This window comes from Aspergillus candidus (assembly GCF_002847045.1).
Source record: "Aspergillus candidus strain CBS 102.13 unplaced genomic scaffold BDW47scaffold_14, whole genome shotgun sequence".
NCBI classification, from domain to species: Eukaryota; Fungi; Ascomycota; class Eurotiomycetes; order Eurotiales; family Aspergillaceae; genus Aspergillus; species Aspergillus candidus.
Window position 1 is genome coordinate 46,352 of NW_020194019.1, and position 26,897 is coordinate 73,248.

Sequence of the window (26,897 nt, forward strand, 5' to 3'; positions counted from 1 at the left end):
GGGATTGACCATGGTAAATACATATATATAGTTATATACATATACGCATATGTACATATCTTGTTGCACATCATGTGGCACTCTGGATGTACTGATGAAGTTGTTGTGGTGGAACCGGTCACTCTATATGTATGTATATATATCTGTACAACCACATCTACTACAAGATCAGCCTTAATGTATCCGCCAGAGACGGGGTATTTTGAGTTTACACGTCAAAGAACAATAGACCATATCAGCAGACAATCAAGTATGAGATCTCCCCCCGTCAAAGAACTCCCGCGCAAAGACACAGGAAGACACAGGAAGACGCAGAACCCCTCATCGACACCTGAAATGCCGGGTGTGGACGCCGCGCCCTCACGTGACCCCCTCTTCCCCACACGAAGGAACAGATTCATCTTCAACCCAGCCGGGCATAAATGAGTTCGACTCCGTGCAATCAATCAGTCAATCACCCTCCGCCAGGTGTCCAGCAGCCAGTTCGGCCATCTTCTTGCGCGCCCCCCTTTTCTCATGGGATTCGGGGTTTAAGATCCACTCCGTCCTGATCAAACCCTCTGGTTAGGCCGGAACCTGAGGCTGCAATTGTATATACATTCCATTTCCGTGCCGATCGTGAGTTGGCCCCGTCTGTCTTTGGTCTTTGGTCTTTGGTTTTGCATCGAATCGCTTTTCTTTGGATGGTTTTTGTTGTTTTTATCTTTTCCTCTTTTTCTTTAAAATTTTTTTTATTTTGATTTTCTGAAGGTTTTTTTTTTTTTGGCACCATCTTCCGAAACCCGAACAATGTACACCATTCATTTCCAAAGTTGACCCACCCAATCTTGATACTGTATACGCTTTTGATTCTTGCCTTTCGCATGTTCGTCGTGTAGAATGGAACCCTCGTTGCCCTTTCAGCAATGCAATGTCGCATCCTTTCGTGTTGTATCATAAACAACCCTCTGGACGGTCAATCGGCCTTGACATGCATATAAACCGCAATATCAGTCGGTGGCTGCTAACGGTCCTACACAGATGACACGAGTTCGGCGTAACTGTCAACGAGTACCAACATAGTGGTATACGAACATAAGACGACCACCAGCCAATATGGCCAGTACCCGGGATTCCCACTCTTACGCCGTGAGTTGACCTCTAGACATTATCCTCCGTCGATTTCAAGAAGGTGAATACTGACTATCAGGCTCTAGTGTGACGAGTGCCGTCTCCGAAAGTCCAAGGTGAGAAATTTCCTGTCGTGTTCGTTCCGGTAGCATGTATTAATGTTGGTGTAGTGCTCCAAGGAAAAGCCGGTTTGCGCGCAGTGCAAGCAGTTGACCAAAGAATGCAAATATAGCCCAAAGGTCACGAGAAGCCCCCTAACGCGACAGTGAGTCTTTCGCCCTGTATGTTTATCAATGTCAGCATCGAATGCTCACCTCGCCGAGTTAGGCACTTGACGTTCGTAGAAGACCGATTACAAGCGTTCGAAACTGCCCTCTGCAGATTATTCCCAGGAGGTGACCTGGACGCCACAGTCCGCTCTCTCCTGTACGACCAAGATGGCCCGCCCAAACCGGACCCATCATCAAAGTCCTCATCGAGGCACTCAACCCCAGCAAAGACAGAGGCAGATCGGACCGAGCCAGCGCCGGAAGCCCTACCGCAGCAGGCCGACGGGTTCGACTGGACCGAAAACAAAATCACCGTCGGTGATCTAACGGACGGCATGGCTGCCCTGTCCATCAAGCCGGAGGGCGCCGGCTATTTCGGCGCATCCTCGAGCGTGGTGCCCCTCCGGGCGTTGCTCAAGCACGGCTTCGATCTCAACATCCCTGCCGGGACGACGAAGCATATCGGCTCCGCAGGAGTGCCACTGAAGTCGCAGCTTCTCAACTCCGCCCCATCCGGCCTCGTCGAGCAAGCTTTCATGGACGCGTTCTTCCTCAACTACCACTCGAGCTACCCATTCGTGCACGAAGAGACCTTCCGCGCACAGTTCTATGAGCAGGCCCCACGACGCCACGGCCAAGCCTGGCAGATCCTGCTAAACACCATCCTCGCGCTCGGAGCATGGAGCATCGGCGACGACAACTCCGACCTAGACATCACCTTCTACCAAGAAGCGCGCAGCCACCTGCAGCAGGTCTCCGTGTTCGAGACAGGTAATCTCACCCTCGTGCAGGCGCTCCTCCTCCTGAGCAACTACGCCCAGAAACGCAACAAGCCGAACACAGGCTGGAACTTCCTGGGCCTCGCCGTCCGGATGGCCATGAGTCTGGGCCTGCACAAGGAGTTCCCCGGGTGGAAGATCAGTCTCCTGCAGCGCGAAGTCCGCAGAAGACTCTGGTGGGGCGTCTTCATCTTCGACAGCGGCGCAGCAAAGACATTCGGCCGCCCCATCCTCCTCCCCGAAGAGAGCGTCATGGACGCGAAAAAGGTCCTCAACATCCACGACAACGCCCTCACCCCGACGACCACCACCCTCCCCGCCGAAGTCGACGGCCCGACCCTATACACAGGAATGATCGCGCAAGCGCGCTTCCACCTCCTCACAAACAGCGTCTACCAACGGCTCATCTCCAGCCCGAGCCTAACCCCAGAGGAGACGCTCACCCTCCAGAAACCCATGGAAGAGTGGTACAACGGGCTCCCGCACTACTTCAAACAGCCCATGCCGCAGGAACCCGCCAACTTCGTCCTCGTCCGCAACCGCCTCATGTGGCGCGACTGGAACCTGCGCATCCTCATCTACCGACCGATTCTGCTCCGGTGGGCGTCGCGACGGTGGACGCCCAATACCCCCGCAGCCGATCACGAAGACCCCTACGAGGCAGACTGCAGGACGCTCTGCCTCCGCAACGCGCGATTGACCATCTCCTCCATCACGGATTTCATGAGTAACCACATCTGCACCAGGATCGGCGCCTGGTACATGCTGTACGTCTCCCCTCTCCATCTCCCCTACCACAAACAGTCCCTTCTTCCTCCAAGGCCAAGCAGACACTAACAGAAGCAGATACTTCCTCTTCCAAGCCGGCCTCATCCCCATCGTCATGCTAATGACAGACCCGACAAGCGCCGACGCACCAGCCTGGCTCCAAGACATCGAAGCAACCAAGAGCCTCCTGCTGCACCCATCGCTCAGCAACAACCGCCTCGCAACGCGCTGCCTGGAGGTCATCAACAGACTGTGTTCGCCGGTGTACTCGAGCCCGCCGGCGGATGGGTCATCGTCGACGAGGCAGCCGCAGCAGCCGTCGATTCTGACCCAGTTCTCGGATCAGCTGTTTGGGGATCCGACTTTTGTGGGGAGCATGTTCCCGGATGTTGATCAGGAGTTGAATTTGAGTGGGATGGATTTTTCCGAGTGGGTGAATTTTACGCCTCAGCATGAGTTTCAGTCGTAGGTGGATTTATCGATGAGGTTGAGGTTGAGGTTTACGGGGGGGAATGGAGGAGGGTTCAAAAGGTAAATCAAGAAAAGGAAGAAAAGAAAAAAAAAAGAAAAGAAAAAGAGGTGGTATTTCATTGAAACAAGACAAGACGGAGCAGGATGTGTTTGCCCCTTCTTTATTATCTCCGGGGCAAGGATTGCACGAGACTGTCCGGGAGATGGGTATTAGACATGTCTGTTTCAGCGGTGCATCGCAACATGTCATGCCACATGTTCATCCTGCTGCACAAACGGCCTATCCAGGGCATCTTTGGCGAGGGTCCCGACTCCAGTCCCGTGGAGATGGGCTTCGATCTGGACAATGCGCTGCTTTTCCTCGTGGGCTGCCGTGTCTCCGAAGATGAGGTCCATGTCTTCTAGGGTCTGCGTTTGTCAGCACGTGTGCTGTGGTATCTTGGGTCATGGCATCTGGACCATGATAGGGGTGGGAAAAGACAGGAAGATGGTACCTTTCCACGAGTCTCCGGAATACAAAAGAAGGTGAACACCAGCGCGATAAGACTGAACGCCGCGAAGAAGATATACGTTCCCCAGGTGATGGACTCTAGCATATCTGGTGTGATGAGGCCGATTATACTGAGGAAGACAAGGGTGTGCTCGTCAGCGTGGGATCTGGGAGATGAAGGAGGTGATAGACATACAAATTACACATCCAGGTGGCGGACGTCGTGATAGAGATGGCCTTGGAGCGGATGGATAGGTTGAAAATCTCAGAGGGCAGGACCCATCCGATTGGCGCTTTGTAACTAGTTAGTTAGATATCCTTTTTGGCATTTATTTCATCATTTCCCATTTTGGGGTATTCGCGCAACTCGAGCGTTGGGAGAAAGAGATGGAAGAGAAGACCCACCAAACGAATACGAGAAGTTGATATCGTAGATATAGATAAAGGCGATCCCAGCCCATCCCGCCGATTTATGATTGATCAAGTCGGATTTGTAGGCACCGATGATGGCGCCCACGATGACGAGCGAGATGCCCGTGCCCACGGCGCCGGACATGAGGAGCACGCGACGACCGACCTTGTCGATGAGGAAGAGGGCTGGGAGGGTGCTGAGGCAGTTGACGATGCCGTATACGCCGGTTGCGAGGAGGGATGTCTGGGTATGTTAGAGGTGCTAGATGGGGATTCTCAATCTCTAAGCGAACGTACTGTGTTCCCGTCCAGTCCTAGCTGGCTGAAGATTGTCGGGGCGTAGTATATGATCGCTGTCAACGATTAGTGAGTGGCTAGAATGTGCAAAGGGAGAGGAAGTACCGTTGCATCCTATGAATTGTTGGAAGAACATGACGCAGCATCCTATGGCCAGCCGTCTGAAGCGCGCCCACGTCGTGAAGAAAGATGCGTACTGAGATGGTCAACCCTGCCCTAGATCTGGGGAGAAAGGGAAAAGAAATACCTGAGCCGTATGTAACGAGAGACCAGACTTCCCCGGGAAATTCTCCCTCGCAAAGGTATTCTCCAGCATGATGGAGGCCTTGATTTCTAGATACTCCTGCACAAGAGTGGGATCGCCCTCTGTTAGACGGCGCAGCCTGGACAACGCACCCATGGCTTCGCCGTCGCGCTCTTTCATCAGCAGCCAGCGGGGGGAATCGGGGAAGAAGAGCATCCCAAAGCCGAGGATGACAGCGGGGACGATCTGGAAAGCCAGCGGGAGACGCCATGAGGCTTCGGACTGGCCGGTACAGCCCGTGGCGGGGACGTCATGGTACGGATCAAAGGTGTTCTTGGGACCGCTGTAGGGCACGTCTGGGGCACAGCGAGTGCCTCCGATGTAGTTTGTTCCGTAGTCGAGCCAGTAACTTATTAGGATGCCTAAAGTGACGGATACTGGATGTACCTTTAGCAAGTCGAACGGGTTCTGTCCTTTGATGTAGACTCACATTGCTGTAAGACCACAAGACCCCCTCTAATTTCCGGAATTGACACCTGCAGTAAATTGGCATAGAGCGCATAAACCAGAGAGCATTGCTCGTACCTCTGAGATGTACAAGGGAACCACCATGGTCAGTTGCCCGATAGCCAGGCCCGCGACAGCTCGTCCTGTATCCAGGTCAGTATGTCTCGGGCAATATCCGACGCAGGTCATACCGATGAAGAGCATAGGGAAGTTCACGGCAGCGCATTGGATGACGGAGCCGATGAGGAACACAACCACGGCAAGATTGATGGAGCGTTTTCGCCCGAGGCGATCTGCAATGGGGCCGTTGACCAGCGAACCGAACCAGGCGGCTGTATACGTTAGTTCCTACTCTTGTATGCTCGCACGAACACGGACGACAGTACATACCTAACAAGAGCGTCGACACAAACCATCCCTTGAAACCACTATCCGAATGCACACGCGGGAAACGAGCAGCAAAGGACTCCATGGTGATGACGCCCGAGACGACACCCTGGTCGTAGCCAAAAAGCAGACCTCCGAGGGTAGAAAACTACCTGATTAGATCCTGCTTTCTGCAACCCATCCAAAAACTCACCGACGCGACACCCAAGAGATAGGGATTCTGAGAAATCAGGGCGAACCCGCCCTTGGAGGGTCTATCCACAGGTGACTCGGACTCCATTGCTGCGATGTTGATCCTCCACAGGTACTGTATCCTGTATCCTGGTGATCATCGTGACCCCTGTAAAGCGCGACCGCTCCTTTATACGTCTGGCATTTTCAACTGTATGACAATCCACCCCCACGCCCCCAACTTCTCACGGACCAACACTCGGGATGGAGACAGGAAAGGTATGGGGGTGGGTATATCGGTCGGCAGGTCAGTAAACGGAGGGATGTAGTCCGACCAATGGAACCGAAAGCCGAAGACGATCCAATGCGGGGGAGATCTGGGGTTGACGTTGGGGTCGGAGAGTTCCGCATAACTTGTTCTTGGGAAAGATGTCTTCTATCTCGAGCTGGACTTAATTTTACTGTATTTGATCTTACTTCTTATTATATCTTCCGACCAACAGTACAACCACCGGAAAATAAACCCAACATGCATTAGGTTCTCACTCAGCCTCAGCCTCATACGAACAGGACAAGGATACATACTAGCTACATCTAGACCTCAATAAATACTGGATTCAAGCGACTAACTCGACATCACCAGAGAAAGAAATCTAATCATATCGGTTCAACGCCAGTCTCGGCGATGATACAATGTATCAAGTGGGGCATCGGCCATCGGAATGTCCGACTGTCCGATGATAGACTGTTCGGTCCATGGGACTGCTGCATCTTCCCGTCTTGGTACTGTTCAACTGTTCGATCGGTTGGAAGATTCTGCAATCTGTTTTTGCGGTAGATTTCCTGATGAGTTGAGGTTTGTGAGGACACAAGAATATCGATCATATGCTATAATCATGGGGATCAAGATGGCTCTATATCAACAGCTATCCACAGATATACAGATCGACACGCGCAAGTCTGCATTGACAGTACCCAGATAATGATCAGGTGAATCTGAACAATGCACTCGAGTTTCTGTACTCATATCGGCGATCCTTGTGGATACGTCGGGCTGAACAGAATCGATGCCGATGGTACTGACACTTAGTCTGTTCGCCACGAGTAAGCTCCTGTATCTTTCTTTGATAGATATAGATAGCATGACCAAGAGATCGAATAACTACTCCATTTCCTCACCTTCTGTCTATATAAACCACTTCCGTCCACTGGACTCACATCAGACAACACCCCTCACCACCTAGGTGTCTCACAGACAATCTTCATAACCTTCCTAACAACCGTCCAAACACCCTCAAACCACATCCCTTCACCCATCATTCCCTCCTCCCCCCAAAAAAAGTCAAAAAGATCAAAAAAGAAAATGCCATCCCCCCTCAACATTGGCGTCCTCCTCCTCCCAGGAACCCAACTCCTCGACCTCTCCTGCATCGACCTCCTCTCCATGACAGACCCCACCTACCTCTCCGCCTGCAACCTCCCCCAAACCCTAATCCACCTCGGCCACTCTACCCAAATCCACTACATCGGCCTAGGGGGCACCGGCACCCTCACACCCCTAACATCAAACATCAACATGCAACTAACGGCCTCCCCCACCGACTCGCACGTCAGCCCAGGCACTCTCAACGCGCTTCTCATCCCAGGCACAGATCCGAACGTCGTTCCTGACGCCGCATATCTAGATTTCATAAGATGGCATCATGCACACGGGACGCATATTCTGAGTGTTTGCACAGGGAGTTTCGTTCTTGGTCATGCTGGGATACTAGCCGGCAAGGTATGCACAGGGCCGAGACTGCTCGTCCCACTGTTAAGGGCTCGATTCCCCGAGGCCAAGGAGTGGGTGCAGAGTGTTAGGGTTGTGCGGGATGGGAACATTTGGACGAGTGGTTTGTTCTTTCTCCCCCCTTCTTCTTTTACCTTCTCTTCTTCGAGAAGAGATATACTCCAATCTGATATACGAAACTAATATTATGAAAGGCGCCATAACAAACGGTCACGACCTCATCATGCAATACCTCGCTACAATCGCCTCGGCACCCCTCGTCAACGCCATCTCCATCATGGCTGATTTGCCCGCTCGGCTGGTCGAGTATGAGACGTCCGTTGCGGGTGATACGACGCACTTTGTGTGGCAGATTATTAGGGCTGTGCCGAGTATGTTGTATTGGGGGTTTGGGAAGTAGAGTTCTATAACTATTTCTATGGAGTATGGGGGGGATGAAGTGATGTGATGGACGGTTCTGTTGTTTTCGTGGAGTCTAGCGTTGGTTTTAATAACTCGATTACCTGCAAAACTCTCTAAAATAGTCTACAGTACGAGATCTTGATATCTTATCAAACATACAGTTGATCATTGCTTGCACTGAATAAATAGCCTCCCAACCGAATCCGTAATCAACAATTTGCATCGGAAGCCAGAATTGAAAAGCAGAATCGAAAGGCACGCTCACACCCATGCAACGCGGAGCAGACGCTAAATAACATCGGATCGTTCAAACCAAACACATTGACCGGACAGCTCTCCTTCCGCCATGCTAAAAACAATGTTAGGCCCTGAACTGCCTCCGGAGGGCCGCGTCCAGATCGCGAAAAGAAAGGAACGTGCGTGATATTCATTCATCGGTTACGGTGGGAGAAGGATAAGATACTAAAGCTGATGGACATGATAAGGTCATATCTGTTCGTGGACCAGGGTAACGGAAGGGGCGTAGGAATAGAGGGGTAGGACATCGTCATTTGCGTGATTCATGGGGGGCCCAGTGAATCGGCTCGAAATCTTGATTCTGGAAATGAGCCTGGTTGTATGGGGAGCTGCAAGACAAGTCAGCATTAGGACACATCCCATTCGAGACATGAACTCACTTCTTAAACGGTGTGGTAACCGGGAGCGAGTGGCTGAGGTTGGGTTTCATCACCAACGGATTTAAGCGGATCTGAGGTCCATCCGTCGACCGCGGTGGTAGCGAACTCATTGGGGGTGGGGGTGCGGACATTCGGGGAGGCGGCGGCGGCGGCGAGGCGACGGGCATCGGAGGGGGCGGAGTGCTCATTGGGGGCTGAGGATACATATCCTGGGGCGACGAGACGCGGAACGGACTGGAGGGGTCGGCCGGCACGGGGGATGCACCAAGTCCACCAAAGGATGGATCCACCATGAGGTTGGGGATAGACATCGAAATGGAGCCCACGTCGAATGGAAGGGCTCCTTGGTCCCAGGCAGGGTAGTTCGACGACATGGCATATTGGTAGTTCACCACGGGCTCCATGTTCACGGTTGGTTCGGGTTGGTAGAGAAGATCATAGTGGCCCCTGTGCGCGTTAGTAACTTGGTAAAAAGGTTGGAGGGGTCGTATTCCATAGACGTACGGGCGATACAGCAGACGGATAGTCGCCGCCGTCGGTCGACTTTGAGTCAACTGATGCGGGGTCACGGCGGTCCCTTCACTGCGGTCGAGGTACAGAATTTCGACGGCAAACCCAGATGCATCGATTACTCCGTCGACCAACGCCTGAAGCCCGACTTCATCGATCTCGGTCTTGGTCGGATCTATCCGTGACGAGCAGTATTGGTCCACCGGGAGCGAGAGAAACGCTTGATATCGGTGGGGATTCAATCTCATCCATGCACTCGTCAGAAACTAAATCGTCAAAGAAAGTTAGGCTGATCAATCGTAACCTTATCTTCGAGTCCCACGGGGGTGAAGGCAAGGTAGACTGACCCTAAAATGGCACAGAATGGCGCTGGAGTTGTACTCGTCGTTGAAAGCATCCACGAGGAATTGATCGTCGCGCACACCTCGCTGGATCGCCTCGGAAATCTGGGTGAAGATCTCCTCTGTCGCCTCCACGAAGATCCCGTAAATGTGTTCTTCCTGGCCGACTTGTTGGAGCAGTACGTTCAAGGACTTGATCCGTTCGTGCTCCTGGTGTACCTGAAGCGGATTGCGCAGGTTAAAGAGGCTCTCAAAATACCCGAACGCGATCGCTACACGATGTCAGTTCGCCGTGGTCCACTAAAAACGGACTAGCCTTACCTCTCCAGCCACAGTTTCCATCGCCCTTCATGATCCGCATGAAGGGATGGGTGACGGCAAGAGCCTATCGGTGCAGCGTGAGCAAAGCCACCGGTCCATCCAGGTCAAAGAGCGCTTACGCTGGTCTTGGTGGCAAAGGTGGGGTCCGAATTCGCATATTCAAGGGCCACGGTATTGCTCGATTGTTTTGGGGAGACGAGAGGACCCTACGGATTCGGGTTAGCCCAACGCTCAGGCTTTTGTGATGTCGCAAGCGTCATTCCCCACCGGCAGCTCAGCCTCAAACTCATTGGAGAGTTTTTGGAACCTCTCCATCTCGTCGGCGGAGAGGGCATTCATATTGAAGAACGCGGGATTTTCGGCGTAGAGGATGCTCGATAACTGCGGGAGGCCGTGGCTGAAGAAGGCGGAAGACGACAAGTACTGGGGATAGAAGCCGGTGGTGGATTCCTGCCGGGGCGGGAAATGGTTCAGAGGGTCAAAATGGTTCCAGGGAATACCCGACAAGGACATCGCATCGAAGAGTCCAACACAGCTGCACAGGAGGCGCCTTCCTTATACACGGGGTTCACGACGTTTTTGCAGAGGCCTTTCCATCACCACCTCGAGCGTCAACAGGCAAGAACGTCTTTCTCGGTCAGATGACGGGGACGAATGACGTATTACGAACCAGGCAAACTAGCATCTTCCAACGCAAGGTTTCTTTTTGATGATGTGCCTCGTAAGGACTGACGCTCGAGGTCAGAGTGCACCCGCCTGCGGTTTTTCTTTTAGTGAGAACGGACCTATTAAACATTGTCTTAGCACCAATCAGAGTCACAGGCACAGACGCTTTGATCTGAAGAATCAGGAGAAGGAAAGAGAGACTAGGCGATGATCCAGAGTAATGAAAAGGGAATGTTAACCAATAACAAGGGCAGATGGTAGCAAGCGATTGATCATCTAGGAGGTGGAGAAAGAGAGATGGACAATGATGGAAGGTTCAACGGAGCGGAAGTATGGGGGTGTGATGTAAAAGGGAACGATGAGACCCGATGGGAAGAGCCAATGGAGAGAGACCAAAGCATTACTCGATGGAAGAGAAGTAAGGAAAAGGGGGAAGTGACAGCACAGTGTGAGGAAGAGGAAGGAGGAAAGAGAAAGAGGTGGACGACGCCCAGGTGTCACGACATGTGATATGCAAGAGGGTCGTCAGAGAGATTGATATATAGGGTGAAGCAGTAGATGCAGCAGCTAAACGAACAACCAAGCAAACATTGAAGCATGAAAGGCGGAGGAAGGTCCAGCCATTCACACGTCCCGTCCTTTACGAAGATGCGACCCATGCAGACATGAAGCTTGGAGTGACCGATCTATCCAGAAGCTGACTTGCTGGGTGATTCTCCCTCTGGGACAAGGTTGCAATGCATATCCACACATCCACATTTGATGCATCTATTTGGTAGTTTTTTTTTCTTTTTTTTTTTTTTCTTGCTTTCTTTCTAACCTCTTTTGATTGTTTTTCTTTTGTTTTCTTTCTCTCTCTCGTTTTTTTTTTTTTCTTTTCTCTTTCCCATCAACCAATTGGTAGGGGAGAGATATCAAATGATGGAGGTGGAATGCAGAGGGTGAAGTCATGTACCATGGAGCAATTCGAAAACGATAAGAAGATATAAAAAAAAATAAAAAGGAACAGAAAATAAAGATAAACCAACAGAATGAAAAAGGACGAGAAATGAAAAAGTAAATAACAAAGACAGAAAGGGAAAAGACAAAAAGGGTCGAAAACAAATGGAAGCAACAGGGAAAAGATAAGAAAAGAATAAGGACGAATAAAGAAATAGAAAAGTTGCTGACCTTTTGTTTCTTAAGGTTCTTTTGCTACAGATTCAAGAAAAAAAATAAAGATGCATACTTACAAGCCCACACACGTGCCGTGGCGTATGCGATCTGTCAAGGGACTGAATGAAAGAGTAGTGGTAGTTTAAGTTCGGTTTGCTGGAAATCCCAAGATCGAGTCAGGAAAGCGATCGGACGATTGATAGACCGGTGTAGCTTAGTCGTTGGGGGAGATAAGAATCCCAATGGGGAAAAGAAAAAGAAAGGGAGACAAAGTACGGAGGTCAGCAGGGGTTTGGAGTTAAGTACTTTGAGATGAGGAGAAAGCGAGGGAGAGAGAGGGAGAGAGAGGGAGGGAGGGAGGGAAAGAGGAGAGAGAGAGAAGAGGAGAAGAAGAGAAAAAAGATGATCGGATCCCTTAAGGTGATTCTTGGGGATTTAAAAATGGAGAAATTAATATCGTAGTCGGCGAGGAGACTTCACCTTATTTATTCCTTATTCTTTTATCCTTTTTTTTTCTTTTTCTACATAATTATAATTATTATAATAATTATGATATTGATAATTATTATTTGACTGATTCTTTCGATCCACCCTCGTCTACTCCGTACTCTCACACACAGTGAACAACATCCTCCGTAAATCTTCGAAGAAATCGGGTGAACGAGGAAGAGTCGAATGGTGGGACAAGGCGGTGGTCAGTCAGAGCGCGGGGTTCAAGATAAGTGTATACCAACCATTATTCAATTCTTGAATGACCAACGGCCGGTTCGTTGGAGACCAACGGACAGACTAGAGTCAGGTCCGTTCGAGGTCCGATCCACTTAATCGTATCAAGATATAATCAACTACAACAAGAGTGATAGACAAATAAACGGATAGATGGAACGAGCACGAGCCCACACACTGCAGGAATAGTGGTTGCCCTGTCCAGGTATTAGGGATGGTCAGCGTCGATGAAAGCTCGATCGATAGGTTAATCAAAGCCAAGATCAATCATGTTCAGCTGCATCTTCTGGCTCCTCTTTCCAGCATTACTTTCTCCGACGCAAGATGACGCTGAACTGTACCTGGTATCCTACGGATCTTACCATCCACACACCATCATTCCTGATAATTAGTTATGTCATCCATATCATGTTGTTGGTGTTATTAATATTGATCATTTTTGATTCTATTCTGTTGTCATTATATTATTATTAAATGATCTTGTACCATCACTCAAGCAAAGATGGAACTGGCATCAGGAAAACCAGTCCACCCCATCAATATGCCGATCCTCCCTTCACCATTGGCAGCGTCATCCGAGTGGGTTCGTTTCTTCAACTCTAGCGAAATCAGGTCAATATGCACGACCTACCTTTCAATATTATCCTAAATTGAGTGGATCAATTATCAATAGCCTGGATTATACCATACCATATCAAAATTATAGTATAATGATAATATGATAATCAGTTTAGAAAGGTAATGTATGTATCGATATATACAAAATAAATAAACAGACCACATCATGTCAGAGAAATGCCGTGTGGGGCGTGATTGGTACTCGGTGGGTTGGGGTTTGGCTGGCTTTGGCTCTCCAATGCCAATCCATTCACCACGCCAGTGCTCAGATCGCTCACAGATGGGAATTTCATCCTTTTTATTCTTGTATTTATATTTATGACTATTACAATTGTTGGTTATGATTATGATTGATGATTTCTCTTATAGGAGAAGAGAAAGGAAGGGAGAGAACGCCCGATCTCGATGCAAGGCGACTCCTAGTCCATGCTGTCCTCGATCATCATGCACTTGAAAGCGGCCACATGTCCTGGCATGATAGAATGTTTGGTGGAGCTGACATTTTCTCTTTTCTCTTCCTTCTTCTTCTCTTTTTCTTTTTCTTTTTTTTTTCTCGGCCAGTCTCCTCTAATGATCTGTCTCCCCCCTGCTCCTTTCAGCTTGCTCCACCAGCACCGAGGTGGTTGCATACACTCTCTCCATAGTGACACCACCGTGCGGCCCGGGCGTGCCGTCTCCGAATAATGATCGGAGGGAGGGTCATGATTCTGTCCTCCTGATTTGGTTTCTTTCTGTGTGGTTTTTCTTTTACCCTTAGCGTGATTGATCATTTATGCTATAGTCCTCGGAGGTCGCTGCCGTCTTGGATGCAGTACGAAGTGCGGAGTCGTCGCTAGTGGGATTGTCAGATGAGCTTTCTCATTTTTTTTTCTTTGTTCTATTCAGGTTTATTGTTACTTCATGGTTATTACTGTGTTATGTTGATTATTTATAATTAATATCTGTTCATTATCGTATATATGGCATCTTATATTTAATGTTACTAATGATCAGACCACCATCCATCCTTCCTTGGGGACATCCCAAGGATACCAATCCATGATGAAGTCCTTGATAGCATGGTCTCCTTATCAATCACCCCCAACAAAGAATGATGAAAACATCCTACTAGCGCCTCTACCTGCTCAACACATCAACGCTAGAAGCCACTCATCCCATCTCTAGACGAGACATTTCGATTCAATTCAATTTAGATTGGACTTCGATTTCGATTCAGTCAATCAATCAATAATATAATCAATCTCCGACCAAGTCTCCCCCCCCAATGCAGATGAAAATGAAACCCGGTCTCCGATTCGTCTCCCCCGTCGCAATATCCCAGTCTGTCGGCGCCCGGTCCTGCGGTCTCGTTGCGACTGTGCCGTGCCGGCCGTGTTCGATATGCACGATATGGGAGACGACCAGGCTGAGTGGTTGTTAGTTGGAAGGCAACTGCAACTGCGGTGTGTCAGACTACCTTAGCCCACTGCGCTGCGGTCATACACCGTAGAGATCGTACATATTGGACTAATTCTGGTGTACCACTTGCCCGTGATGATTTGGGTGGGGTTAATTGTGTTGGGTGGGCTACTGTGGGCTATTGTGGGCTGGCCTATTTTATTCCTTCTCTTGTTTTATAATTTTTTGTCTAATCTTTGTTCTTATTATTTATTTTCTATTGATGGTTCTCTATTTATGGTTTCTTTTTTTTTTCATTGTTTGAACGATATCGGACAATGCGACTATGATCGGTTTCTGCCCTGATAGGCTCGACCTGATAGGCTTCTTCCCCACCTCGACCGCACATCCTCCCGTACCCTAACCCATACCTTTGCCGATGTCAGTCTCCACTGTATAATGATGCTATGACCAGAATTTAGAACATGCCTGTCTACCATCAAGAACCTGACTATCGATGAAATCATACAAGACAGCCACAGCCAGCCACACGGTAACCACTACGTAGTACCTAGGGAGTTAGACAGGGTAAATCCAGCTGAACACGCCGAACCTGGCGCCTGGGAGTGGAAAATTGAAAAAAAAAACTGGAAATTGGAAATTGGAAGGAATGAGGGAAAGGAATGGAGAGAAGATGAACAGCACATGCATACATATGGCGCATCTCCACACTTCACCATCCATAGCAAATCCCATTCCAGCGACACAGTAAGCTAGACAACCGACCAACGGAGATACCGTACCTTTAGCCTTGGTTAACTAGTACTTCCAACTAAACAAGTACTGTACTAACTAGCAGTTAGTATGGAACTAACCAAGTCGTAAGTAGCGTACCTTGGAGTTGGAGTTGGAGTTGTAACTTGCAAACAGCTGACGTTCCCAGCGGGGCGGACCACCTCGCAAACATGTCGCCATTTGGGCAAAGGTACTCGATACTCTCCTTCTTTAACGTGTCCTGAATCCTTCGTCCATTTACCTCTGGATGTGCCTGGGTACCTGTACCTACTACTCCAGCCGTACCTACCTAACCTACCAATTCCTGGTATCGGCTCTGTCGAGTATTCCCACCCAATGGATACTTACTTTACTTTTTTTTTTTTTTTTTTTTTTTTTTTCGCCCGTCTTTTCCCCACCCCCAGCCCCTCTCCCCTTGCCCATGGCGCTTGTTTGTTTGCTCGGAGTGGGTGGAGTGGAGGTATCGTGTACTTACCTGCCTTACTAGTTACTACGGAGGACTTGGTGATCTGTGGTACTACTAACTATCTAGTATCAACTATTGTGGGGATCGGAGGACGAGGCCATAACGATATCGCTCCTTGCTTTTATGCTGCACCTGTTGTACAGAGGAGTACAGAGACATGTCATCATAGTGTCTGAAGAACACGATGCATGGAACGTGCAACTGTCGGATGTTTATCATCTACACTACTGTCTTTAGGAAGGATGAGGAGAAGGAAGAGAACTAAAGTACTACGGTCAACCCTGACCCTACGATACATATCCCGAACGGCATTTGCATTGCATTCTGGGTTTAATTAACTAATAACTTATCTAGTTGACTAATTCCTTGTCTTAACGAGCACACAAAGATAAATAATAAACACAACCACAAAACAATTAAACACAATAATCGAATAATCCAGGGAGAGCAAACAATTACATCGAATTCGACTCCTCCATTCCACTGTAGTACGGCGTTTGCAGGTACATAGGTAGTAAGTTAGTATCAGTAGTACAATCAATTCCGTCCCCACACACAGTAAAACAGCCACAACGTAGGGGTAAACCCTCATTGCCTTGATTGCTGGTATTGCCTACTATTCAGCTTCAATTCATCCTCGAGTGGAGAATCATTTCATCATGTCCTGTCCTTCCGTCTCTATCTCTATTGTCATTTTCCAAATTGAGTTGAATCTTCTCTCGTGATTCCTCCGCTCGCTTAACTGCCTAGGTAGGTACCTAACCTATTAGTTGACTCAAAACTCGCCCCGAGTCTAACATTGAAAAGTCAAAAGTTAACTAAGTAAGGAGGACCCGTAGACCCATCCATTAGCAACGGCCCGGCGCGTACCAACATTGACATTGACATTGACAGACAGATGGAGACGTAGCAATTACGGAGTGTCTCCGTAGAGGGCCGTTGCAAGAGGTGGTTTGACTGGGCTGGAATTTTGCAATCTGTATTTTTTTTTCTCTTGTTGATTTTTTCTTTTTTCTTTTTTTTTTTTTTTAGTCATTTGTTTATTTATCTACTTACCGACTGTCTATCCGTACTCCGTAGTCTGTCACTAGTGGTTAGTTGTACATTAGACGAGCAAATTTTGTCCGGGTAATGCATGGTATTTATGATCCATGGAGATTAATATACTGTTCATGAAGGATGGACAGTCGAAGGAACAAGCATACTCAAGTAAAAGTATAATAAAAATAGAGGGCTATGCATTTCTCTCCTCGCTTGGGTTTCATCTCATCCATCCTTCGTTTTCTTCGGCTCCGAGATATAACTAAAAGCCGAGATATAACTAAAGGAGTGAAAAATCGTTAAGCCTTCATCCCGTGTCCCTGGCCCTGCCCTTTCTTCCACCCCCGTAATCGGCGGTTGCCAGCGCGTAAGCCTCCTCCCATCGGTGGCTCGTCCCCAAACCCTGATTGGAGCATCGAGCCGGCCCGCATCCCGTGCAGCTGCGTCGTCTCGTCCGTCTTGAACCCGTCCCCGTCGTTCAGCGTCGCGCTCCAGAGCGCCCGGAGCGAGGCGTTCCACTCTTCGACCGATCGGAGTCGATCCACGTCGCTAGCGCTCTCGACCACTACCGTCCCGCTTTCCTGGTCGATCTTGGCGTTGAGTTTCTTGTCCAGGATCAGGAACCCGAGGATGTCTTCTACCTCGGACACGGAGATTTTGATGTGCTTTGAGATGAATTGTAGCGTGAATCGCGTGTACGGCGCGATCAGCTTGAGGACTGCTTTGGTCCGCATGTTGCGGCTGACTTCGTCGATGTTCTCTGCGATGAATGGGTCTGCGAGCACGTCGGGGTTCTTGCTTAGGATCGCTTCGTATGCGTGGATGTCGTCGCGCTGGAACGCATCCACGAGGTCTGTCATTGCCGAGATCCGAGGGTCATTCTTGTACGGTTTTGTCTCTTGCGAGTCGAATGGGTTGATGTCCGATTTCATCAGCATGGTGGCCAGCACCAGGTACTTGAGAACCTGGATCCGTTGCATCGACCCCGCCTCGTCGTAGTTCCGGAATGACTCGAAAAAGTCGCTCTGTGCTTCTTCCCAGTTCTCCTCGCTCATGTGCATCTTGCCTCCGCACTCCCGGATGATCCCCATGATCTTAGGGTGCGGCACCGCCGACCGCACCCGGAGCGCGCGCTGGTACAGGGCCTTGAGTCGTTTGTTGTTTCGCGTTTCCGAGTACATCTGGATCTCCAGTGCATACAACTCGAGCAGATACGTTCCTTTGCTGGGGTCGTCGCTGCCGTCCTCCCGCTGGCACGCCCGGTGCAGCTCGCGCACCTTTTTACTCAGCTGCCCGTACTCCTTGCGTTCTAACCACAGCCGGGCCAGTTTGATATTGGTCTTCAACCACAGACGCTCGTTGTTGGTGTTCTGGAATGAATGTAGTGTCAACGAGTAGAACTCCTCCATGCAGTGATACGCCTGCTCGTCATCCGACCCTTTCTCGATGTAATCCAGCATGTTATTGATGGACTTTTCGGAGTAATTGCGCGTGACGGCCGATTTAACGTAGGTCAGGAGTTCTTTGTAGTGTTCGACGGCCTGGAACACTCCGTCAGCAGATGTCCGCGACCGGGTTGACCGGGGATGAAAAGCGAGAGGGGAGCCCTACATCCCCATATCGTCCCATCTTGAACTCCAGCTTAATAGCCTGTTTAAGTCCTTTGAACCCCCTAAAGAACTATCAGTCTCGCGACCTGGCAAATTGCAAGGCAATCGTCTCACCAGTCGCCTTTGTCTTCCTCCAGCGCCGGCACCTCTAGAAACTCGTCGATCGCCTCGTCTGGGTTGTCCACTTTCATCTGTTTGGCGTTGTAGTATTTGTTCTCGATCCCGACATCTCCGGACTCGTCATCATCCGCATCTTCGTATTCAAAGTCATATCTGTCACCAGGACGGGTCAGCATGGAAATCGTATTCAGGAAGCGGTCGGACTGACTCCTCGTCGCCGGAATCTTGCATGAAGTCATCGTCGTCTGACATCTTGGAGATTTGAACGTGGCGTGGGGGGGAAGGAGGCTATTCAAGGATTGTAGTAAATATATAGGACAGTAAATGAAATACACGGGACCGAAAGGAGAGATATCACCCCGCGTAGACGTTGTTTTGAGATAGATTCAGTGGGTTGGGTTGGGAATGACGACCGATGAGATCAAGCTTCCGGGCCTATCGGAGGAAGGCAGCCTGGGGCAACCGCGAGTTGTTCCCCGCCTTGCTCGGCAGGCAGTCCATGTCTGGTTGTGAACTGCTTACTTCCACGCCATATAGATTATTTTTACTGACCATGATGGAATTGAACCTACAGGTTGAGATTATCTTATTCTATTATTTATTTGTTATTTTATATTTTGCGTTACTTTCGTATAGTTGACTAACATTGCTATTATTGTCTGATTTGGTGGTACGCCTTGCGTCAGGACGCTAAAATAGCGCCTTGACGACAGGAATAACACATTGTTTGAGAGTGTTCTATATATATATACGTGGTTAGTATACTCGTTAACGTTTATCTTCGTATCTTTAATCGTTGGCAATTACTCTCGAAATTTGTTTCTTTGACAAGGATAGACTTACCGGAATTCTATACGATGCTACAAACTGACAATGTCGAGGATTAGTGCATTTTCTTATATAGTCCTATTCTACATATCATCTATCCAGAAGATCAAAGTTTTGTGAGATATTCCAGTGTAGGGATTCGATAACTGCCCTAGTATAGACTGCGCCACAGATAGTTGTATCCACCACTATCAGAACACGCGGATACACACCTGCATATAGAACCTGGACGAAGAACTATCTGCATCCCAATTGAGTCAACACCAGTCAGAAAGATTATGTGATATCAAACAAAGCGACACTCGTAATGGTGGTCCTCGCCTCTGGTGGCAATAATTTACAAGCCTACTAGTACTGGGTCAGGTACGGGTGGGAAATTGAAGCCAGGCTGAGTGCCTTGGCAAGGCGGCGATCCTCTTATTCGTGGATCCTTAAAAAAGGACCTGATGACATCGACTCTGCACGGCCCACGGACTCGTCGTCTTCCACCTTTTTTCTTTCGATCCTCCACGACCTTTTTTCTTTCTAGCTGGAAGTGACATTCCAACCTTTTCGTTGATTCTATATCTCAGTGTATACAGTGTGTATCGCCGCTGACGTCGTTCGATTACGCTCCCCCTTCCTCCCCTGATTGCTCTCCTTGCGCATCCCCGGTTCAACGGTTTTCGAAACATCTCTTCTATCTATCATGGATCTGTGCAGTCGGCAAAAGGTGGTGCGGCGGAAGATGGTGCTCTTGTCAGTGCGATTCATGACCTTGGATTTGTTTCGCAGTTCTGGAATTCTGACCGTGGAACAGAGGCGACGGTGCTTGCGGAAAGACCTCGGCTTTGAACGTGTTTACAAGAGGGTTGGTGCTCCACAGATGACCCTTGTGTATACCAGATAGCTAACTGCTGCTAGATACTTCCCGACAGTCTAGTGAGAATACCCTGTTCTTGTATCACTGGTGATTCATATTAACCCTTGTCTGTCGCAGTGAGCCTACTGTTTTTGGTGCGCGCATTCCCCGCTTGGTTGATGGTGTGTATGCTGACCGTTATCTTTATAGAAAACTACGTACACGGTAAATACTTTCTTTCTCGACAGTCGCGATCTTCATACTCACGCGATTCAAGATATCTTCGTCGATAATGTGCACATGGAGCTGTCGCTCTGGGATACGGCGGGCCAGGAAGAATTCGACCGATTGCGCGCTCTCTCCTACGAAGACACCCACGTTATTATGCTCTGCTTCAGCGTAAATGCCATCTGTCTGAACACGACGGACAGTCCGGCTGACACACGGACAATATAGGTCGACAGCCCCGACTCCTTCGAAAACGTGGCCAGTAAATGGGTCGACGAGATCTCGGAAAACTGCCCCGGCGTCAAGATGGTCCTCACAGCGCTAAAGTGCGACTTGAGAAAGGACGAGTTCCTCAACGACAACCCCAACGTCATCACCTACGAGCAAGGGCTAGCCAAGGCGAAGGAAATCGGCGCCGTCAAATACCTGGGTAAGCACTGTCGCACAGAGTGCGCAGCTGACCAGCTAATTGACTAACCTTTCTCTTCTTTTTCCTATAGAATGCTCGGCCGTCCAGAACCGCGGGATCATGGAAACGTTCTACGAAGCCGCCAAAGTCGCCCTTGACGTCAAGGGCCCCGGATCCAGTGGCTCCAAGGAGCGTTGTGTCATCCTGTAGACACATGACTACCTCGTCGGTGTCGCCCACCACTCACTTCCCCCTGCTCGTCTCGTTTCGGCCATTTGCATGCCACCATATACCCGTTTCCTTTCTGTTTAACCGTTGATGCGGAGCTCTGCTTTGTATGGTCTGGTTGTGTTGGACTTGATAGTCTACTGCCTCTCACAGACTGCGTCTTCGGCGCCCCAGCCTGCTACGCTACGCCCGTCTTCGATTCATTTTCTTCCCTTCTTATATATACCTTTTTCATTTCCCCAGTGGTTTCTTGTAATTCGTTTGTACCCTAGTCCATGTGGTATGTGGCTGTTTATTTTGCAAGTTTTCAAGACGGGCTTTAGATATGCCCATGTTTGTCAATTCTATCGTTTCACTTGTACAGCGGAGATGCTGCGTGTTGTTTTAAGGCCCAAGAAAGGAGAACTATGAAGATGTACTACCTATTTACCTACAAGCTAACGATTCAATCTATCCGTCTATTGATCTCATCTTGAACCTTTCGCAGTCAAACACACCAACAACACACCCTGCCACACAAGACAGTAATATAATATACATCACATCAAATCCCCCTCAGCAACACTATAGACCCCCTCAATCTTCTCCCCCGTCCCAGAGCCAGAACAAGCAAAATCCCTATTCACCCTCTCCACAAAAGCCCCCACAAACCCATCAGCAACCTCCCCAATCCCCACACCCTTAACGCCCTCCCCCTCCAGACTCGTCGCCTCCCGCCCCTCAAGCCCACACGGCACTATCTGCTGAAAATACCACATCGGCTCCTGGCTCACGTTGAACCCGATCCCGTAGCTGCTGATGTTTCGCCGGAGGTGCACGCCTACCGCTGTGATTTTCTTAGCCGGTCCGTCCCCCCCGTTGTTGCTGCGCACCCACACGCCGGGGTCTTCGGTTATGAGGCCCTTCAACCCGTATCGTGCTAGGACGTCCACGACGCTGTTTTCTAGTGCCCGGATGTGACACCGCGGTGTGAGGCCCAGCCGTCGGAGATCCAGGATTGTGTATGCGACCATTTGCCCGGGGCCGTGGTAGGTTGTTTGGCCACCGCGCAGGGTGGGGTGGTACTCTGCGCGTTTGGTGGGGCCGGTTAGGATTGGGCGGATGGGTTCGAGGGCGGGGGGAAGGGAGAGTGTGTTGCTGTTGTTATTATCATTGCCATTGCTGTTGGTGGTGGCTGTGTTGGAGGGGGGAAGGTCGCGTCGGCCGGTTGTGTAGACTGGGTTGGGTGTGAAGGTTATGATTGTGGGGTCTGGGGGTGGGTGGTGGGGTGCATTGTTGGGGTTGGCGTCTGTGAGCTTTTTGTGGGCGAGGAGGCGTGAGGTGAGGGTTTGTTGGAGGTTGGAGACTCTTGCGAAGGAGGTTATGTCGGGGAGGTGGAGGTGGGCGAGGCGCATTTTTGTTGGTTGCTTGGGTTGTGGGTTGGATTGGGGCGTGTATGTCCTCTCTTGAGTTGTCTATGTGTGTGTATGGCTCTGATTGTGTGTGTATGGCGGAGTGGTTGTAAAGATTGAGGCATGCAATTGAGATGTATGATGTGCAGCTATGTCGGCAGTGGGAGTGCTCCGCGGAATACTCATTACGTCGGCGATGGTGAGGTCATGTGACGACTGCCGGATCTATTCATCTCGTACTATACTAGTAGTGTTGACACAATGTGAACTACATTTGTAGAATGTAAAGTTCTCAATCTCTCAATTTCTCGTACAATCTCATAGCATGAACACGGAGAATAAAAGCCCATTATCCCCATAACAACCAATTTGGCTCCGTAACCTTAACTAGAAACAAGAAAGAAAAAAAAAAAATAAATAACCACAGCACTAGCAGTGCAATCCCAATTAAATTGCAATTTATAATTAAACATGTCCATTGACAAGTCTCTCATCTGTCTCTTCTTCTTCGCCCTCCCGCACCACCAACCAATCTCGCACACCACCCTTCCAGTCCGCGATCCGGCCCTCGCTCACACGTACGGTGACCACCCGGACGTCGCCATCCGTCGAGATGCTCGGCCGCCGCTGACCTGGTTCCCGTTCTTGTCGCAGCTGCTGCCCGAAAATGTTCATCTCCTCCTCGAAGGTGTTGTTCTCGAGATGTTGCTCCTTGCACCAGGCTTCTTCCTCGGAGCCGGGTTCGAGGAACCGCGCGGAACCCGTGATCGTCGTGGAGATGCTGGACAGCGCGCTCGTGTTCAGATTCAGAAGGAGACTGGCTAGCGAGGACCGGGTTGCCGCTGGGGGCGGGGACCCATCACGTTCCCCGCCTGGGTTCGGAGCCCGGGTCGGGGGTCGGTGGGACACCCAGTCGTGGACCAGGAGTGAAACGCGCGGATTGGTAAGCAGGTGGTTGGTCTTGCGTGACGAGGTGTTGGTGGTCATGATGATTGTTGGGTAGGAGTCGAAGGGGGTGGAGGGGAGGTAGGTGTAGGACATGAGGGAAATGTGCGGGGTCATGCCATCACTGGTTGCGAGGTGAAGCTGGTGGTCAGTCTGTCAGCTGGTTTTCTTGTTTCCCTGCAGATATCGTCCAACCCGACGGATAGAAGACACGGATAGAAGACCGGGAGAGACCTACAAATCGCGAGTTCTTCAGACTTGCGACGACTTCCCGAGGAAGGGTGGTTGCGATATGCGGGTGGGTGGTTGTGGCCGATGCCTCATACGAGAGGGGAGGGTTCAGCGATTCGCTCATGGTGTTGGTGGATCTCTTTTAGGAGTATAAATCATATATCAGCCCAATAGGACACACGGGTGTACAGTAGAATGACCCCAAAGAAAATCTCAGAGATGGCTTGGCAGGCAAGATTGACGATGCGCATTGAGCAACAATCGGCTGATTGATGGCGCTGGAACACAGGACTGTCCACTAGTCCGCTTTGGGACAGGCGGTCGGTCGGGCCCGGATCGCCAGGCATCCACGGATTAAGTAAGGCTGTATTATATAATCGGGCGGGAGTACTGTATTGTATTGTATTGTAATGAACTGACGGACCTGATAGCTCCAGTGACGTCATCGTCGAGATCACTGGGTCACTGGATTAATGGATCAATGGATCAATGTGTCCCGAATTATGGAGTCTGTTGTGGAAATTTAGATGGATCACTGCCAGAAAAGAGACTAGGGATTATTTGCTAATTCCCAAACACAAGCTGCATGAGAGCTACCACTCGTGTCCCGTCCGCTGCAAGACGTGGAGACTGTCGTCATGGTGTCTTAGTGGGTGAAGATCAGTTACCACCAGAATCCACTCAGCCAGCATACATTGGTACACCGTAGATGATAATATCGCGAGAGAAGTTGACCAACTACGTAATAAGATAATAGGATAAATCGTCAATAAATGAAGTAGGAAGAATAAGCATTCGAGTATTAATATAGCGGTACAACCAACCTACTGTACCACTGGAAGACGGCCTAAGTACCACCTATCACACCCAATCTACCACTACTAGGATAGCTCGAGCTATTTCCCCGCACTCACACGGGAAGCTACTGTACCACTGTTTGCTGCCCCAGGATTTCTCTCTCTCTTTCTCCCTTGACTTCTTCCTCTCCTTCTTCCCCCCTTCTCTTTCTCCTCTTTCTCCTCCATACTAAACACCCTGGTTACTTCTTCAATCACCATTGGTGTCGCTCTCTTTCTCCTGGTCAAATTCTTGTCTTCTCCACCCGTGGCAGTCATTTCCATCAATCCCATCAATCCTCTGTCATCCGGATTGTTAAAGGTCATTCTTCTGCTTGTGATTCGACAGTCCCCCGTCCTGACCTGCAGCTTGCCTTCTGTGAGCCGTTTGGTCAGACCATCAGTCGCGTCTTGACTATCACTGATCTCATCCCTGCTCTCTCCTCTCTCTCTCTCTCTCTCTCTCCCTATTCTCTCGCTCGCGCTCTGTGCTTTCGGATTTCGGACTCCCCCCTCCTTTTGAACCGAACCCCTCTTTGTGTCTCCTTGTTGGTGTCGCTGCGTCGTCGGTTTTGCATCTTGTGGTCCCATCTCCAAACCTGCAAACTTCCGATCCCTTCGTCCGGCGCCGAAATCTCCCTTCTCCTTGTCGTCACCCTCCTTCCCTTCATTTTTACGTTGAACGTGGAATCTTGCATTTTGTCCACCAGAGCGTTGGTGTCCTTGTACGATTAGCGACCATGCTTTCTTCCCGTGTTTTGCGACCGGGGTCCGCCTTGCTGCGGCCCTTCACCACCTCTGCCACTGCCTACCGGTCCCCTTCCATCCGTGACATCACCCCCGAGTCGACGGAAGAGTTTACTGCACGCCAGAAGGAGTTCCGTGAGAATTTGGAGTCGGCGCGGAAGAGGAGAGAACAGCAAGAGAGTCAGTCCGTCGATGCTTCTGTTTCCACTTCATCCCCTGTTTCCCGTGATCGCCTCCGTGAGTACGCTACCGCTCCCGCTGCTCCGCGTGCGAGCAAGGCGAGCAGTAAAGCAGACTCTGCTGTGTTCGATGCAGCGGATGTACTTGACCATAAGGCATTGGGCTCACTTTCTACCCATCGGGTTCTAGGAGATGAGCACCACCGCGATCAGTCCCCCAAGCGGGGTCCCCTGTCCTCGCTCATCTACGGCACTAAAGAAGGCCAGCAACTCGACCAGGATATCGAACGTTCCTTTTCGCAAGTCCTCGCCCGCGGCAAATACGTCCATTCCATCGTCTTCCACGAAGTCCAACCCGACAAGGTCGACGAGTACGTGGACCTGGTCGGGCAGTGGTATCCCCGCATGGCGGGCACCGAGGAGAACCGGGTGAATCTGGTGGGGAGCTGGCGGACCCAAGTCGGGGACAACGACACATTTGGTATCCCCCCTCTCGCCTGCTAGGAATCTGCCCTCTTTTCACATACTAACCATCCCGCAGTCCACATCTGGGAATACCAGCGCTACGAAGGTTACCACGCCTCTCTTCACAACATCTCCGAACAACCCGGGTTTTCCGAATTCGACCACAAGCTGAAGAGCTTGATCAAGAGCAAGAAGACGTCCTTGATGCAAGAGTTCTCGTTCTGGCCGACCACGCCACCCCGCAAACTGGGCGGTCTGTTCGAACTGCGATCCTACACGCTTCACCCGGGCAACCTGCTGGAATGGGAGACCCACTGGCGTCGGGGCCTCAAGGCCCGTCGCGAGGTGATGGAGGGTGTCGGCGCATGGTTTGTCCAGATCGGTGATTTGAACACCGTGCACCACCTGTGGCAGTTTGCGAACCTGGAGGAGCGCAAGGTCCGCCGCGAGCAATCATGGGGCATCGAAGGTTGGGCCGAAACTGTGCACAAGACGGTGCCTCTCATCCAGACCATGCAGAGCCGCATTCTGATCCCCATGCCCTGGAGTCCTGTCGGCTAAACATGTTGTTTCTACAACCGGAGGACGTCTTCGATACGAAATTTGCTCCCACGCCTGCATTATGACCCACTTGGCCCAATCCGCCCGACCCGAGGTCCCTGAGGAAGTTGGTTGGGCAGAGGCCAAGGAAAGACATCGGACGGTGATCGGTTTAGGAGGAAATGACTGGTGCGTTGCTTCTTGTTCTACTGGAGCGAGCAGAGATCTGTGAGTGTGAACGAAGTCCGGGGAATAGTTTGGTCGACCCTCGGGCACTATCGCCCACTAAGCCGTACCGATATTAGTGTGTCCAATATTAGCAGCATTATTGGAGTGATTATCATCCATATTCTATATATATTCTTTTTCTTTGAAGTTATTGATCTATTGGGCTAGTCTAGTGGCCGTACCGTAGTGAGAAATAGAATCCAAAATGTGGGGTTTCTTCTGGACAATGGACAGGACATAGTGATTGTCTAGCCATGTGTTTTGCCTCGGACGAGCACAGTCC

General features: G+C 50.2%; 9 protein-coding genes across 9 annotated transcripts; 4 read left to right on the forward strand and 5 right to left on the reverse strand.

Annotated features, from left to right (window-relative positions):
• The first annotated feature begins 547 nt into the window (after positions 1-547).
• BDW47DRAFT_14051 (putative C6 transcription factor (Gal4)) lies at positions 548-3,597 on the forward strand. Its single transcript, XM_024818305.1, has 6 exons — positions 548-618; positions 1,021-1,128; positions 1,197-1,226; positions 1,281-1,375; positions 1,438-2,925; positions 3,005-3,597. Exons 2-6 carry the CDS (start codon positions 1,096-1,098, stop codon positions 3,393-3,395), a joined length of 2,037 nt encoding a protein of 678 aa, XP_024673259.1. The 5' UTR covers positions 548-618; positions 1,021-1,095; the 3' UTR covers positions 3,396-3,597.
• BDW47DRAFT_14045 (sugar porter family MFS transporter) lies at positions 3,512-6,143 on the reverse strand. Its single transcript, XM_024818304.1, has 12 exons — positions 5,927-6,143; positions 5,737-5,881; positions 5,538-5,678; positions 5,425-5,489; positions 5,330-5,375; positions 4,843-5,276; positions 4,701-4,791; positions 4,596-4,651; positions 4,293-4,542; positions 4,084-4,180; positions 3,892-4,018; positions 3,512-3,805 (listed from the first exon to the last, which is right to left on the reverse strand). The coding sequence occupies exons 1-12, from the start codon at positions 6,011-6,013 to the stop codon at positions 3,644-3,646; spliced, it is 1,701 nt and encodes a 566-aa protein (XP_024673260.1). The 5' UTR covers positions 6,014-6,143; the 3' UTR covers positions 3,512-3,643.
• Positions 6,144-7,267: 1,124 nt separating this feature from the next.
• BDW47DRAFT_116612 (ThiJ/PfpI family protein) lies at positions 7,268-8,093 on the forward strand (the record flags this gene model as incomplete). The annotated part of the gene is made up of 2 exons (XM_024814957.1): positions 7,268-7,796; positions 7,888-8,093. 2 exons carry the CDS (start codon positions 7,268-7,270, stop codon positions 8,091-8,093), a joined length of 735 nt encoding a protein of 244 aa, XP_024673261.1.
• A 549-nt stretch (positions 8,094-8,642) lies between these two features.
• Positions 8,643-10,457, reverse strand: BDW47DRAFT_124567 (OTU family ubiquitin thioesterase; the record flags this gene model as incomplete). Its single annotated transcript, XM_024816279.1, has 7 exons — positions 8,643-8,721; positions 8,773-9,219; positions 9,277-9,548; positions 9,630-9,895; positions 9,945-10,008; positions 10,064-10,150; positions 10,212-10,457. The coding sequence occupies 7 exons, from the start codon at positions 10,455-10,457 to the stop codon at positions 8,643-8,645; spliced, it is 1,461 nt and encodes a 486-aa protein (XP_024673262.1).
• Positions 10,458-16,928: 6,471 nt separating this feature from the next.
• BDW47DRAFT_14228 (putative COP9 signalosome subunit 2 (CsnB)) lies at positions 16,929-19,024 on the reverse strand. Its single transcript, XM_024818307.1, has 4 exons — positions 18,727-19,024; positions 18,513-18,671; positions 18,400-18,460; positions 16,929-18,329 (listed from the first exon to the last, which is right to left on the reverse strand). Exons 1-4 carry the CDS (start codon positions 18,768-18,770, stop codon positions 17,088-17,090), a joined length of 1,506 nt encoding a protein of 501 aa, XP_024673263.1. The 5' UTR covers positions 18,771-19,024; the 3' UTR covers positions 16,929-17,087.
• A 637-nt stretch (positions 19,025-19,661) lies between these two features.
• rho3 (Rho family GTPase RHO3) lies at positions 19,662-21,522 on the forward strand. Its single transcript, XM_024812045.1, has 8 exons — positions 19,662-20,084; positions 20,146-20,196; positions 20,250-20,267; positions 20,326-20,342; positions 20,398-20,412; positions 20,465-20,586; positions 20,644-20,845; positions 20,916-21,522. The coding sequence occupies exons 1-8, from the start codon at positions 20,035-20,037 to the stop codon at positions 21,032-21,034; spliced, it is 594 nt and encodes a 197-aa protein (XP_024673264.1). The 5' UTR covers positions 19,662-20,034; the 3' UTR covers positions 21,035-21,522.
• Positions 21,523-21,591: 69 nt separating this feature from the next.
• On the reverse strand, positions 21,592-22,446 carry BDW47DRAFT_124570 (lipoyl(octanoyl) transferase LIP2; the record flags this gene model as incomplete). Its single annotated transcript, XM_024816280.1, has 1 exon — positions 21,592-22,446. The coding sequence occupies one exon, from the start codon at positions 22,444-22,446 to the stop codon at positions 21,592-21,594; it is 855 nt and encodes a 284-aa protein (XP_024673265.1).
• Positions 22,447-22,733: 287 nt separating this feature from the next.
• Positions 22,734-23,908, reverse strand: BDW47DRAFT_103329 (pyridoxamine 5'-phosphate oxidase family protein). Its single transcript, XM_024812046.1, has 2 exons — positions 23,627-23,908; positions 22,734-23,529 (listed from the first exon to the last, which is right to left on the reverse strand). The coding sequence occupies exons 1-2, from the start codon at positions 23,741-23,743 to the stop codon at positions 22,909-22,911; spliced, it is 738 nt and encodes a 245-aa protein (XP_024673266.1). The 5' UTR covers positions 23,744-23,908; the 3' UTR covers positions 22,734-22,908.
• A 990-nt stretch (positions 23,909-24,898) lies between these two features.
• Positions 24,899-26,725, forward strand: BDW47DRAFT_103332 (NIPSNAP family protein). Its single transcript, XM_024812048.1, has 2 exons — positions 24,899-25,862; positions 25,923-26,725. Exons 1-2 carry the CDS (start codon positions 25,196-25,198, stop codon positions 26,405-26,407), a joined length of 1,152 nt encoding a protein of 383 aa, XP_024673267.1. The 5' UTR covers positions 24,899-25,195; the 3' UTR covers positions 26,408-26,725.
• The last annotated feature ends 172 nt before the right edge of the window (positions 26,726-26,897 follow it).

Coding starts and splice junctions, on each gene's coding strand:
- BDW47DRAFT_14051 (XM_024818305.1), top strand. CDS start 1,096: ATGGCCAGTACCCGGGATTCCCACTCTTACGCC. Junction 1,227..1,280: donor GCCGTCTCCGAAAGTCCAAG/GTGAGAAATTTC, acceptor ATGTTGGTGTAG/TGCTCCAAGGAAAAGCCGGT. Junction 1,376..1,437: donor AGAAGCCCCCTAACGCGACA/GTGAGTCTTTCG, acceptor TCGCCGAGTTAG/GCACTTGACGTTCGTAGAAG.
- BDW47DRAFT_14045 (XM_024818304.1), bottom strand. CDS start 6,013: ATGGAGTCCGAGTCACCTGTGGATAGACCCTCCAAGGGCGGGTTCGCC. Junction 4,019..4,083: donor GCCACCTGGATGTGTAATTT/GTATGTCTATCA, acceptor TGTCTTCCTCAG/TATAATCGGCCTCATCACAC. Junction 3,806..3,891: donor TTCCGGAGACTCGTGGAAAG/GTACCATCTTCC, acceptor TGACAAACGCAG/ACCCTAGAAGACATGGACCT.
- BDW47DRAFT_14228 (XM_024818307.1), bottom strand. CDS start 18,770: ATGTCAGACGACGATGACTTCATGCAAGATTCCGGCGACGAGGA. Junction 18,461..18,512: donor GAGGAAGACAAAGGCGACTG/GTGAGACGATTG, acceptor ATAGTTCTTTAG/GGGGTTCAAAGGACTTAAAC. Junction 18,330..18,399: donor AGATGGGACGATATGGGGAT/GTAGGGCTCCCC, acceptor GGAGTGTTCCAG/GCCGTCGAACACTACAAAGA.
- rho3 (XM_024812045.1), top strand. CDS start 20,035: ATGGATCTGTGCAGTCGGCAAAAGGTGGTGCGGCGGAAGATGGTGCTC. Junction 20,085..20,145: donor CGGCGGAAGATGGTGCTCTT/GTCAGTGCGATT, acceptor ACCGTGGAACAG/AGGCGACGGTGCTTGCGGAA. Junction 20,846..20,915: donor CGGCGCCGTCAAATACCTGG/GTAAGCACTGTC, acceptor TTTTTCCTATAG/AATGCTCGGCCGTCCAGAAC.
- BDW47DRAFT_103329 (XM_024812046.1), bottom strand. CDS start 23,743: ATGAGCGAATCGCTGAACCCTCCCCTCTCGTATGAGGCATCGGCCACA. Junction 23,530..23,626: donor GTCTGAAGAACTCGCGATTT/GTAGGTCTCTCC, acceptor ACTGACCACCAG/CTTCACCTCGCAACCAGTGA.
- BDW47DRAFT_103332 (XM_024812048.1), top strand. CDS start 25,196: ATGCTTTCTTCCCGTGTTTTGCGACCGGGGTCCGCCTTGCTGCGGCCC. Junction 25,863..25,922: donor CGGGGACAACGACACATTTG/GTATCCCCCCTC, acceptor ACCATCCCGCAG/TCCACATCTGGGAATACCAG.